Consider the following 14,171-nt stretch of genomic DNA (forward strand, 5'->3'; position numbering starts at 1 on the left):
GACTCCTCCGGGAATGGTGTGGGGTGGCAGCGTCTGCGTCCCAGCGCCAGGAGGTTCAGCCTGGCCTGGGCCACCATTGTGGCCACGCCCACCCCCCTCTTCGCGACCCACCTCTCCAGGCGCTGGAAGGAGAGGCTCCTTCTGGCCGGGGCACTCCAGCCACTCACCCCAGCCTCGCTCTCCACCATGGTGGGCCCTGCCGCCGCCTTGGCTGCCCTACGCCACCGGCCGGGGCCCATTGCTGGCTGCCATCTGCTGTGGCTAGGTTGCAGCGAGGCCAGAGAAGGGGGTGGCAAGGGGGTGATCAGGCAGCTGGGGACCCCCCTCTAGGCAGAAGAGGAGGAGGAGGAGAAGGGGAGGAGGTTAGGGTCGCATCTTCATAACCCCCTGGAATTTCATTTGTACCCCATTTGGGGTAATTTACCCCTGTTTCCTGACCACTGGTATAGGTAAACAAGGGTGGATTAAAGTTGGCTTTTACTGGGAGCTCAAGTTTTCCCTCAAGAAGGGAACTGTCACCCTTCCCTTCATCTCCTTTCATCCTCCCTTCAAGGACATCTGCCTCTTCAGATGTCTTCCCTAAGATGGCAGTGGTGTGCAACTGAGGCGAGGCGAGGACAAAAATGTTTCAGCAGTGACAGCCTTTTCCTCCTCCACCACTCTTTCTCCCCCTCCAGCCTGCCACTGCTTTTCCTCTCACCTCCTGCTGTGGCCAGCTGGGCTCATAGGGACTGCAGCTGGGTCGTGCCTTCCACCCCTCCTGATCTCCCACTCATGTCACCCAGGCACCAGAGCCAAAGAGGAGCCACTGCCACCACCAGAGAAAAAGAACACACAGCTAGGGATCCCCAGGGACCCAGAAACCTCACAGTGGAGACCGAAGAGAGATTGACTTCAGGGGATAAAGGAAGGAAGGGAGGGGTTGGGTGCATGTGTGCAGAAGGGAACCAGGGAGGGGAGGGGTGAGTCGAGGGCAACATATCCCCCTCCAAAAACTGCAGTGACCGCCCAGAAAACAGTTTATCACCGCCTTGGGGGTCACAGCCCACAGGCTGAGAACCTATGCTTCAATGGTTTAGCAATATCAACAACCAGACTTGTTACAAAATATCATTTTGCTTCCTCACCAAAACTATGTCAATAAAATAATGAGAACAGAGTTATGTTATTGTGATGACTTTTTTTACATCTGTTCTAGGCATGTTTGAAGTAAAAGTGACTGTTTTTCTCCTCAGAAAAAGTCTGCTGTTACTGAAGATCCATTTAATGATGAAGAGCGTGACAGGCAGGAAGTGGAAAGGCTGGCTAAGGAATTTGAAACGAAATATGTGAGTAACAAGATCTGTTGTAATTACTGCAAACTTGATGACTTATAGGTATTGTCACTAATACCATTTTATACATTAAGAAGTATTCAACTATCTTGATTTCTTTTCTAAAGTAGTTCATGGTGACATAGTGGCCACATTCTCACAAAAAGCTAAATCAGAATTCTGGAGCATTCTCACTTCCCATTCATGAGATGTAGGCTTTTATGTCCTGCCCAGTCACTCCTATTTTTTTGCTCTGCTACTGGGAGTGACTTCAATAACCAGGAGCTCACCAGCAAGAAAAAGCTTAGTGCTGTATCTGACCCCAGGCTCCACGCTTGTCTTTCCCATAGGAACCAGGAGTCATAAGTTGGTTTCAGGCCTTGGCTTTGTCCTCAGTATGGGCAAGTGTTTTTGTTGTTGTTGTTTAGTCATTAAGCCGTGTCTGACTCTTCGTGACCCCATGGACCAGAGCGCACCAGGCCCTTCTATCTTCCACTGCCTCCCGGAGTTGGGTCAAATTCATGTTGGTTGCTTCGATGACACTGTCCAACCATCTCATCCTCTGTCGTCCCCTTCTCCTCTTGCCGTCACACTTTCCAAACATCAAGGTCTTTTCCAAGGAGTCTTCTCTTCTCATGAGATGGCCAAAGTACTGGAGCCTCAGCTTCAAGATCTGTCCTTCCAGTGAGCACTCAGGTTTGATTTCCTTTAGAATTGATAGGTTTTTTCTCCTTGCAGTCCAGGGGATTCTCAAGAGCCTCCTCCAGCACCACAATTCAAAGGCATCAATTCTTCGGCGTTCTGCTTTCTTTATGGTCCAGCTCTCACTTCCACACATCACTACAGGAAAAGCCATAGCTTTGACTATTCAGACTTTTGTTGGCAAGGTGATGTCTCTGCTTTTTAAGATGCTGTCAAGGTTTGTCATCACTTTCCTCCCAAAAAGCAGGCGTCTTTTTAATTTCGTGGCTGCTGTCTCCATCTGCAGTGATCATGGAGCCGAAGAGTGTTAGCTGAGTTAAGTCAAAACCACCAGGCCTTTCCCAACAGTGTAATCATTTGTTGTATTACCACAGAATGACACATTAATACTCAAAAAAATCCTAAATGATTATTTGCAAAATAGCACACTTGACACTCTGTCAAGTGTACTATCTTGCAAATAATAATTTGGGATTTTTTGAGTACTAACGTGTCATTCTGTGGTAATACAACAAATGATTAGATTGTTGGGAAAGGTCTGGTGGATTTCACTTAATTCAGTTAACACTCGCGTTGTTCCTGTGGAGGAAGATGTTGCCACTTGTGGCACTTCTTTAGTGCCCTGTGTCAGTTTTCGTCTTCCGTCTGCATATTATGGGGGGCAGTGGTTTTTGTATTAATCTTTCTTAAATCCTTTAATGTGAACTCGTATCTTCACATGTATATTTCAATGTATAAGACGACCCCATGTATAAGGACCCCCCACTTTTGTAACCCAAAAGTAAGAAATCAATATTTTTAACAATAAACAAAACACATTTTTATTTAGTAGTTAGGTAACATTTACATACCAGTACTGTCATATTATGCATCACACTTTAACTTTATTCAGGCTCTGGGCTCAGAATGCTTCTGAGCACTGTCTACATGCTCAGCCTCCAATGAGGTGTGTTCCAATTGGTTTGCTCAGCCTCAGCTGATGTCAGGTACGTAAGGCTCGTGATTGGAGGAAGCTAAGTCTCCTGACTGTAGAAAGCTAAGCCTTGTGATTGAAGGAAGCCTGTTTGCAGAGGCAAGGTATGGGACATTTTGTTCTCTACTCAGCTTACTTCTGTGTATATTTTTAGTCTAACAATTTTAGGAAAAAGTAGCATCTTATACATGGAAAAATACAGGACCTCATAAGGTTTTTGTGCAGTACTTCTCAGAACTTATAGACTTGCCTGATTTAGATGTCTTGGTAAGCTAGGGTAGGCATAGTGTTGCTCATGGGTGTGGAACACCTAGAGCCCCCTTTGCAGCTCTTCCTGACTGAAAATTCTATCTATCTATCTGTCTGTCTGTCTGTCTATTTATTTATTTTGGTGACTACAATCAGTGAGGGAAGAAGATCCTTTAAGGCAGAAGAGAAGGCAAAACTGACTTGATTCCCTTAGAAGTTGGTTACCCTTATGCAAAATCCAAAGTTTGCAGACCTTTTGCTATCAGATTTCTTTTCATTTGTGAAAAATCCTCACTCGTTGCCCCAGTTTAACACAAAATCAGATTTGTGATTTAAAATTAAGAACAACTTACAAAAAATGAGCGTAAACAGTTAATAAAGTTTACCTAAAGAAACAAAATGAATTTAATAAAATAAATCTGTAAATCTCACAGTCCATCCTCAGATTCCTTCATGACTCCTGGGGGCACATGCCCCAGTTTAGTATCCAGGGCTTAGTGAGTATGGTATGCATGAACAGCATGTACCCAACCAAACATGGTCTCTTTTTCATGCTTACTTTTTCTTTCATGAGTTAATGAGCAAACAAAACAGGCCAGGAAGCTGCATTTAACCACAGCTAAACTATATATCACCATAGCTTAAATATCAGTGCACTGGGAATTATTTCTGGTGCCTTCCAAACGAGCCAGATTTTAAAGCCATCTTTAAACTGTGGCTTATTTGATAGTAGTACTGTAAGTAAAGTCTGACAAGATGGAGATGCTGCTGGTCAGTGTAAAATTAGACTTGGGATTCCTCCTGTTGTATAAGGGCCTGTGCCCCCCCCCAACAGGTTAGGTTCATAGTCTGGGAGTGCTCCTTGGTTCTGCACTGTCACTAGACTCCCAGATGGCATCAGTAATAAGGAGTACCTTTGCGATTCTGCCTAGAGTTCTGCAAAAGCACTCCTTTAGATAATTCCCCAGCTACAACCTTTATTGAAAGAAAAAAACTCACAAAAAGAATCAAAAATGTTGTGGCAACTTAAAGACTAACTACTATATTTTAATGTTAGCTGTCATACATGAAGTCATCAGACATAAGAGTAAGACTGTATGACTGTCATATGTGTACATAGCTATATGACCAGCTGAGGATACTGTTAATGGGCAAAGTGACAGTGGTTCATTTTTAACAGAATAGGCTATCAGGCTGTGAACCATATCAATTATCAATCTATAAGGCAGTGATGACGAACCTATGGCACGCATGCCACAGCTGGCACACAAAGCCCTTTCTTCTGGCACGCAAAAATCCTTTTGAAGTGGCTGCAGCTGGGATTCCCCCTTTCTCTTCCTGCCACTGGTTTCTTCCCCACCCCCTCATTTTGAGCACTCGAGCCAAAAAAGGTTTGCCTCCACTGCTAATACCATAGTGGATATAAGTAGCCAACTGTGGGAATCAGTGTAGGATTTCACACTTAAGAATAGCTCAGTGGTTTAGGTATTTGGCTGCAGAGCCAGATGTTGGGAGTTTGATTTCCCACTGTGCTCCCTTGACTTCATGATCTATAGAGTCCCTTCCAGCTCCACAGTTCTAAGAGCTCTTGTTTGGCATTCATCCTTTTTAATGGGTCGGGTCTCCAGCATCTCTATATACTTTAAATCAGCTGTTTCCCTTGTAGTGTCTGTTTCCGAAAATGGTGACTTTCAGGACATTTAAAAAGTGTGCAGGTGCATTAAAATGTTCTCAAACAGGTTTTTCTGTATTGCCATTCCTGATGTCAGATTTATGCCCATTAATTCTTTTGCATCGAAATTGTCCTATGTAGAATGCAGAAGGGCATTGTTGGCAAAGGTTGGAATGGGTCACATTAGCAGAGGAACAAATAAACACATCCCTGTTACTGTGTGTGACACTATTGGAGCCTGTAGTTATATTGCCAGAGTAGATGTGGGGATAGAGCTGGCATCTAGGTTTATATCTCTGTATCAGTGTTGTGTAGTCTGTTGTGTGTCAATCGTTGTTTGAGATTGAGCTCTCTTTTTTTGTTAGCATGTACAGGCCTGCCACCTGCTTGGGAAACTGAAGTCAAGGATGGGCTGAAGATCGGATGAGATGCATTTGAGTACAGTTTGCTTGTTTTCTCTTCTGGGTTTGTTCTGCTGCAGGTTGCTTCTGGATAATTGCGCTGCCCAGTTAATTTGTTCTCTGAGCATATTGGATGGGTATTGTAGTCTGAGAAACACATTTTATAGGACCACGAGTTTGGAGTTCTATTGAGCAGATGCGATTATATATATGGGCTTGACTATAGACAGTAGGTTTTGTGGTGTGCTCCGGATGGAAGCTGGAGACATGCAACACATGCAAGTATGTATATTGAATGCTGCTAAGATGTTTTCAGTATAGTGTGGTGCTAAGATACCACGCAGTATCAAAAATGCGCTCACTGATACACATACTTACATGCTTGTAGGCTTGGTCTTGCATCTGTATCCTCACTTGGCCAAGAGGTCCTGTATATATATGACAGTCATAGTCTCACTCTTATATCTGAGAAAAAGTGTAGCTGTTAGTTTTTAAAGTTCCACAGCATTTTTGTCTTTTGTTAAGTTGTGTTGTTTGATACTCTTGCACAGATTAACACAGTTACTTTGAAGACTTCACTTGGCAACAGTCATCCTTATCTTAGTTCCATTAGGCCTTTATTGCAATGCACAATTGTATGCCCTTGAAGAAGGTCCAGGATCTTCAGTTTGTGCAACATATGGGAGCTAAGTTGCTAACTGTTGCATGGTATTTTGATTATCTGACCCTGATACTGAAAGACTTGCACTGGTTACCAGTTACTTGTTGTTTAGTAGTTAAGTCGTGTCCGACTCTTCGTGACCCCATGGACCAGAGCACGCCAGGCCAGTTACTTACCAAGTCCAATTCAGGGTATTGGTTTTAACCTTTGAAACATTAAGTGGTTTGGGGCCTTGCTGTCACCTGTCTGATTATGAACCTGTTCAAAAGTTAAAACAGGTCCTTTTAAAAAGGCCAAAAGTTTCAGTGATCAATTTAACGAGCATGTGGGAGAGGATTTTCTTTGTGGTTCCCATAGTGTGGAATGCATTCCCTTCTGATATGTTTCTGCTCTGATCAGTTTTAGGAAAGGCGTTAAAAAAGGCTTTTTAGACTGGCATATGATGCCTAGCCGACCTTGCTGTGTTGTTTTTAATCTGCATTGGTCCTGAGTCCTAGTCTGACACTCAGTGCATTATTGTGGATAGAGTGTTGGATTAGAACTCAGGAGACTTGGTTTCCAATCCCCACTTGTCCATGGCAGATTCATTAGGGAGTGGCTCTGGTAAAACCACTTCTTAAATATCACACACTTCAAAAACCCTATTAGAATTTTTGTAAGTTGGATGCAACTTGATCTCATGTGACAACATTGTCTTAAATATGGGCTACATAATTTTCATGAAAGGGGTGCTGTCATGTAACCTGTTTTTTTAGTTGGGTTAGACACTTTTTCTCAACATATTGATAGTAAAAATTAATAATATTGTTTAATGATACACACACTGCTTTATTTATTACTAGTGGCATTTTTATCCCACTTTTCCTCCAGTGAATTCAAGATGGCATACGTGGTTTTCCTCTTTCCCTTCTTATCAACCCAGTGAGGTTGTCAGGCTGAGAGACTGTGACTGGCTGAAATCACCCAATGAATTTCATAAATAAGTGGGGAACTGAACTCATGTTTTCATTCTAACCACAATGCCACACTAGCTCTTCCATTATCGTAACATTTTTGAAGGTGTGTCAGATGCTGTCCATTGATCCGTTGGTTTGTAATTTGTATGTGTATTGTATATTATTGTGGTTAGCAGCATCAATACATCAGTGATTCCAACTTATAAATATTTATTACAGGGTGGGAAGTCCCACAAGCATCGGAAAGATCGTCTTCAGGATTTAATAGATATAGGTTACGGATATGATGAAACTGATCCTTTCATTGACAATTCAGAGGCTGTGAGTAAAATCTTGTTTGTTACCCTAGCATTTTGCCCTTCACCAAGAGATCAGTTCATTATAGCTAGAGTTTCTTTTGGACCCTATTCCAGGTGTTAAATGTTTGCATGTTTCCTCTGTGTTAGAGATAGAATCACATCAGATGCCATCACACTTTTGTTTTAAGTTCTCTGCTTTGTGGAAAGGGGAATTGACCACTACCTATAAGCCTTCACACTACTAGTAGTTTGCAGATTAGGCCTGCTTTAGCTCTCTGTACAAGAGGTGAGGATATTGATCAATGGAAGAAGGCCTTTCAGTATGTCTCTTGGACTTAGAGAGAGTCTGCCAGGAGAAATAAGCAGTTGCTTTTTATCTGCATTTTGTAAATTGTAAAAGCTTATTTCACTTTGTGTGAAATATTTCAGCTTACTTATTTGGCTAGTTGTGGCTGTTTGTTGTTTGTATGTTTTTCTTAATATGGAGAATAAAGTGAAACTGCCACAGTTTTCTATAAACTGTTTTGATTGTTAAACAAACAGCATATAAAGTGTTAAAGTTAATTCCTTATGGATACAAGATGCAAGTTAAATGGACAAATGAATAAAACAGAATCATATACAAGATCATTCTGAAGTAAATTTCATTGTGTTCAATGAGTGTACCCTTTAATAAGGATGTTTAGCGATGTTTCTAACATGTGTCTCGCAAGTCTTGATAGATGTCAGTCTTTATTTGTATATAAATGTTATTTCTAAAAAATAGAAATGAGGTGTTGAAAAGATAGTCTTTATGATTTACAATAAATGCAGAAACAATTCAGCTAAACAAACCTAAAGATAAATCTAAAATAGGAGCTAATGGGGCTATTTTAGAAGCTAAATAGGACTTAGTTATCCAACTAGTTTTCTAAAACAAAGTTGACCAATTATTATTATAGGAGTTTATATCTTACTTTTCCCTACGAAAATAAATTAATAATAGAACTTACAAAATATAAAAAGCATAATTGTAAGGAAAAAAAGCATATTTGCAAAAAAAGTTAGAAGCATCCTGATAGTTTTCCATTATGTTATGGCATTGCTGTGTTATTGCCTGTACACTTGAATATTCTCAGGAATTCTTACAAGATTGTGGGCTACTTGCACACCAGTATGTTAGCATAATAAATGAACATAGCATCCATCACCCCAAACAGGGTATGTCTGTGTGCAACAAAATAATTAATCAATAAATATAAGATTCAGGAATCCAAGTATCTCCTTTTTTCCCTTCATGCAGACACCTATGAATGCACTGCATAGTTCAAAATTATGGTATTTTGATGTGAATATAATTATGTCCTTTGAATATCTCTGTTTTGTTCGATTGTTATTCTTTTAGTTGGCTTTGTGTTTCACAGAGCACTGGCAACTTTTACTCCAACACTAATCTGATGATATTAGCATATTTGTTTGGTTTAATATCCTGTTTGTCATGCTGTAGTTTATCAAGTGTATTTCATATTATTGAAATGATAACTGTCTCTGAACCTGAATCTTCTATTGCCTTCCCAGTACGATGAATTGGTTCCTGCATCCTTGACTACTAAATATGGAGGCTTCTATATAAACACTGGAACTTTGCAATTCCGCCAAGCATCAGACTCTGAGGAGGAAGACTCTATAGGGAACAAAAAGCATCGACCATCTAAAGTGAGTGATCCTAGTTTGTTCAGGGATATACTTTAGTAATGTGGCATGTTTGCTGTGAAGATTATAAATATATTCCTGACCATCCATGCCCTAGTCTTCATAGTAAAGTACACATGCTGTTTAATAGCACATGTCACAGTATGCTCAAAATCCTGTTGTTTAGTTCAATGAGTTGTATTAGAATAGGTCCATTGGATCAGTAGGGATTTGGCAAGTAAAGCCCTGCATAAATTCCATTGATATAAATAGGCCTTCTCTAATTATTACTTACATTAGTTTGGTAAGTTGCAATTAGAGTACGCCAATTTAAGTGTATGGAACTTATGGAGGAGTTCTTTTTATGGTCTCTCTTTATATACATTTACTTTCGTTAATTTGGTAAATGGACGTTTTGGATGTCACTTATTCATAGGATTGCCACAATTCAGAGGTAACTTGATGGTAAAGGTTCCCCTTGACATTTAGTCCAGTCCTGTCCGACTCTAGGACGCAGTGTTCATCCCCGTTTCCAAGCCATAGAGCCAGCGTTTTGTCTGTAGACAATTTCTGTGGTCATGTGGCCAGCGTGAGTAGACACAGAATGCCATTACCTTCCCACCATGGTGGTACCTATTCATCTACTCGCATTTTTGCATGCGTTTGAGCTGCTAGGTTGGCAGCAGCTAGGACAAGCGATGGGAGCTCACTCCACCGCATGGATTCAAACTGCTGATATTTCCACCTTGCAGTCCAGAGGCTTTGTTTATAAGATGTTCAGCAGACATATGAAGCTGCCTCTTCTGAATATGCTCATTGACCTATTTAGTGGCAACTTTTATAGGCAAGGGTCTTTCCCATTTGCTTCCTGATCTCTTTTTAACCAAAAAAACTGAGGACTGAGCATGAAAAGGAGAACTTGGAGAGAAAGCAGTTTGTCTCTTTAACTGTGTGAGACCAGGTTGCTTAGGGCTTTATACCACTTATCACTAAGCCTAAAAAACAGATCAGACAACACTTGTGTATAATATAATTTCAGCAACCTCAGCTATGTGTAAGGGAGTCTGACAAGCGATTAGTTCTTAAAGAATATTTGTGAGAGAAAAGTAGAGGATAACTCTGATTGTAACCAGGAGTCAGCAGTTTGAACTCCTCCAGATATTGAACTTTGACAACCGTATTAAATCACTATTGGCTATGCGCGCTAAAGCTGATGGTGACTGTAGATTAGCAACATCTGATGGGGCGATAAGGTGTCTATACCTGTTGTAAATGTCTGAAAACATTGACTGTTAGAAACATAATATCAAATTAGATGGATATCAATCTGATCTTCAAGGTGGCTCTTACCTTCTGAGGTGTAATATTATTTCACTGTTAAGACTGTGTTATTCCACTCACCCACACCCAAACCTTTAGGTACCTAAACTGAAAGATGAGGAGGACCACAGCATAAAGAAACGCAAACGGAAAGAGGAAGAAACAGAGAAGGAGAAGGATAAAAAGCCTCGGAAAATGAAAGTTTCAAAGCAGCTGGGGTGAGTTTTTGCTTGTTTGTTTACTTATATATTTAGTAGTGTTTGTAGCTGCAACACTGTGCCTTGTTCTGGTGAATGAGTTGACAGTAGATAGTGAAGTATTCCTGTTGTGACTTCGGGTATGAGTTCTTGAATTTATTTAAATTAAATTATAGCATACTCCTGAATAGAACAGTGAGCCCCTGGGTTTTTGTTTTGTTTTTGGTTTGACATCTTGACATAAAGTATACAGGAAAATGGTTAGTTTCTGAAAGTATATTATTCTAAAGTTTTTAGAGACATAAGCACATCAACTTATTCTAAGACAATAAAGAATAACTGCTTGGCAATTTTCTGTTCTCAAGAGTTCTATATTTTCTTTGAAGCAAGTTAGTCACAACTGATTTGAAGAAAATAAGATCACAAAATATCTACTTTGAAAAAAATTATAATTCACCATATATTACAAGTATAATGAAGAGTATGGAGGCATTGACTAAAACTAATCCCTCAGTTCTTTACTGTTTGGAAGCAAAATTAGGCAAATAAATTTTTGTTTTCTTTGCAGGGTGATGGCCTTAAATTCACACAAATCTGAAAAGAAGAAAAAAAAGCTGTACAAGGATTCTTTTTCACTGGCTGCAATGATCAGAAAATTTCAGAAGGAAAAAGAAGGCTTTAAGAAGAAAGATGATACAGTAAATCCCACAGTGGCAGTTACTAGTTCTACACCTAATAAACTTCCTGTTCCTCCCATCTCTGGTGGAAATGATGTGTCTGACTTGAACCTTAGCATCACAGATCCAGTTCTTTCCATTTTCGGTACCACAAATGAACGTGAGCTCCTGCAGGAAGCCGAAAGTGCCCTGGAGATGCTAGGAGATATTGATTTTGATCGGTTGCTTGATGGGACCTCTAATGGCAGTCCAGTATCTGAGCCTTCGGGAGAGAATGGAAATGTCACCCAGCCCTCCTATTCCTCTGAGGTCATGACACTGAAACAGGTACCTGCCCTCCCAGAAGGTCTGCCAGCACATTTAGAAAAGCGTGTGGAAGACCTTAGAGCTGTAAGTATAGCTTTCCTAGGTGATAATTTATGAAGAACTGTTATCCAACATACAGTCGAACTTTGTGTTAGAGTAGAAGCATTACGGTGGGGAGCAGTTTGTACTTCCTTGCTTCTAGTGTGCATATTCAAAACAGTTTGCTTTTCACCAATATTATTTATGGAAAAATTTTTCAAAAAACTCTAAATATTAAGTCCTAAAAATACATTGTTGCTTACCCATTAATGCCTATCAAATAAAATACCTGCTCAGAAATACATGTACTGCTATGAGAGAATTTAGTATGTCATTACTCATTTGCTTTGACAGGCCAAAAGTTTTAGCATGAAACATTTCAGATTGAATTATAACACTATACAGTTGTGAAGTCCAAATAATCTTTTTATAAGATACACTAGAATTTACAAGATTTCAAACAGCCCATTGTACAAAAACGCATTTAAGCATCTGTCTGGAAGCAAATTATTTTTATGTTGTAGTGCTTATACCTGCCAGCTTTCTTTGCCAGCATCTGATAAATCAAAGGTGGAGAATTAGATCTTGGATGTGGGGGGGGGGGTGTTAAAAGAATGGTATCCTGGCTTAAGCAGTTGCCACACAATAAATTGTAGTTCTTTCCTGCGCACTGTTATGCTTGTGTCTTGCAAGTGTCCGTGCAGTGCATAACAAGATGGTAGGTATAAAAATTATGAATCATGAGGATAACAAAAGCATTTGGTGTGATGTTTCTAAAGTGGTTGTAAGTTGGAAACGATGTGATAGTAATAGTAATAATTATTATGTAATGCTAAAAGTATCTTGGTTTTATTGCTGTTGCTAGGCTGCCAAGCTCTTTGATGAAGAAGGCAGAAAGAAATTCTTCACACAGGACATGAATAATATCTTACTTGAGTAAGTGCTTAGCTTGTCTTTGGGAAGTGTAAAACGTAAGGAGATAATGGCTGTTCTGAACAACAACTGGCCACTAAATTAGGCAAATTCCTTTAGCTTACTAAGAATATTTGTTTGCTAAAAAAATTCAACTTGAAAAGGCAGAAATACAAGAATCTATGTATATGTATGTTGTATAAATCTAGTACATTATGTAATCATTATGTATTTGGAGAATTTTATATATCCTGACTGTAGTATTTTATTAATATGATGAGGTATGCCACCACTCTTAAGAGGTTGCAGTCTAAATTTTGCCTACAAGGAAAAGAGAAGAACAGTATATGGGATAGGAGATGTAGCACATTTTTTTCTAAAAGAAAAGTTATTAATTACATTTTTACAGCAGCTAGGGTAAGTAAGCACAAGGTACAGAGATGCTTATATATCAGTTTAGTTCTCACTTGCCCCCACTCCAGGGGCCATGCATCTCTTCTGACTATCCTGTCAGAGAATGAGAGATGGGTGCAGGCCATCCTTTCTCTAAATCTCAATAACTTTGGATTAGTTTATGCAGAAAAATGAGAATTCGATTATAAACCTTTCTCTTAACTAAAGTGGGAAATGCTTTTTGGATGGACAGTAAACAGAAATCTTGCTTAACTGTTTCTCATTAGTTTTGAATTTGTCTTGTATTTGCCAGTATTGAGTTGCAGTTACAGGAACTGAGTCCTGCCATCCGCAGTGGAGTATATTCTCACCTGGAGGCTTTTGTGCCATGTAATAAGGACACACTAATAAAGCGTTTGAAGAAACTGCACCTTAATGTCCAGGTAAAAGTGTCTGCAGCTCATGGCTATTTAAGGATGAGTTAGAATAGGTTCTATGTACAATGAAACCTCTGAGTGTTAAAACCATTCTTTCTTTAGGCTTCTGTCAACCATAGTGCTGCTGTTCCAAGAACAGTGACCATCCACTGTTCCCATCCACTGGGGGGGGGGGGGGTACAGGGCAGATCTCTCATCCTGGATCTCTTCCCTGCTGGAATTGGGCAACCTCTGATCAATTTATATGTGAATTGTTTGTGAAAGATTTCTATCCTACTTCTGTTCCAATAGAAGTAAAGCTGTCTGACTCTACCCATATAAACGAAATGATGCCAGTTTTGTTGTTCTAGTGTAGTGATCTTTGTTTACTATATTTGGACCTACTATACTGAACTATGATGTTTTTCTAGTATATATTTGTGTAAGTAGATCAAAGTGTTGCTGTGATAATATTTATGAGTTCTTTTGAACTTTCAAAAGGATATTAATGTATATTTTAATTTTGTGTGATTTTTTTAGCTGCTTAAACCTTAGGAAGAAAGGATTTCAGTATTTTAAGTAAAAAGTTTGCCCAGGTGAACCTTTGGGATTGTAGTTCTGTGAGTACTGAGAAGTCTTGTTAGAAGTAACAATATGGTCAGTTAAGTTCATTTTAGACAGAGGAATAAAGTAACAGAATTTGATCTGATATCAAAAATCAAATGATTGAGAAGCTAATAGATACTTCAGGTATGTTAGGGAGAAGGGAGGCTGGCCAGCCTTTGAGAAATAGTACATAAATGAGTTGGCAAGACTGTTTACTTCTTTAACTATTGTGTCCCCTCAGGATGACCGTTTGAAGGAACCATTGCAAAAATTGAAATTGGCTGTCAGCTGTGTCATGCCTGAACAACTCTTCAAATATCAGGAGGACTGCCAGGCACATAGTCAGGCCAGGAATGCCAAGTATGTGCATAAGCCAATTGGCTATTTTGGATGTTTCCGGGAGAAAAG

General features: G+C 39.8%; 1 protein-coding gene across 4 annotated transcripts in view; it reads left to right on the forward strand.

Moving 5' to 3' along the window:
* The window catches only part of UBN2 (ubinuclein 2), a 52,404-nt gene that overhangs the window by 7,300 nt on the left and 30,933 nt on the right, over nt 1-14,171 (forward strand). For all 4 annotated transcript variants that reach the window (XM_020787820.3, XM_020787822.3, XM_020787819.3 and 1 more), the window contains exons 2-9: nt 1,236-1,328; nt 7,147-7,248; nt 8,784-8,921; nt 10,317-10,435; nt 10,983-11,481; nt 12,302-12,372; nt 13,055-13,184; nt 14,005-14,123. In XM_020787820.3, the coding sequence (XP_020643479.3) occupies nt 1,236-1,328; nt 7,147-7,248; nt 8,784-8,921; nt 10,317-10,435; nt 10,983-11,481; nt 12,302-12,372; nt 13,055-13,184; nt 14,005-14,123 (1,271 nt within the window). The remainder of the gene's footprint in view (nt 1-1,235; nt 1,329-7,146; nt 7,249-8,783; nt 8,922-10,316; nt 10,436-10,982; nt 11,482-12,301; nt 12,373-13,054; nt 13,185-14,004; nt 14,124-14,171) is intronic.

The sequence above is a fragment of the Pogona vitticeps genome, chromosome 5 (assembly GCF_051106095.1).
Source record: "Pogona vitticeps strain Pit_001003342236 chromosome 5, PviZW2.1, whole genome shotgun sequence".
In the NCBI taxonomy this organism is placed as follows: domain Eukaryota; kingdom Metazoa; phylum Chordata; class Lepidosauria; order Squamata; family Agamidae; genus Pogona; species Pogona vitticeps.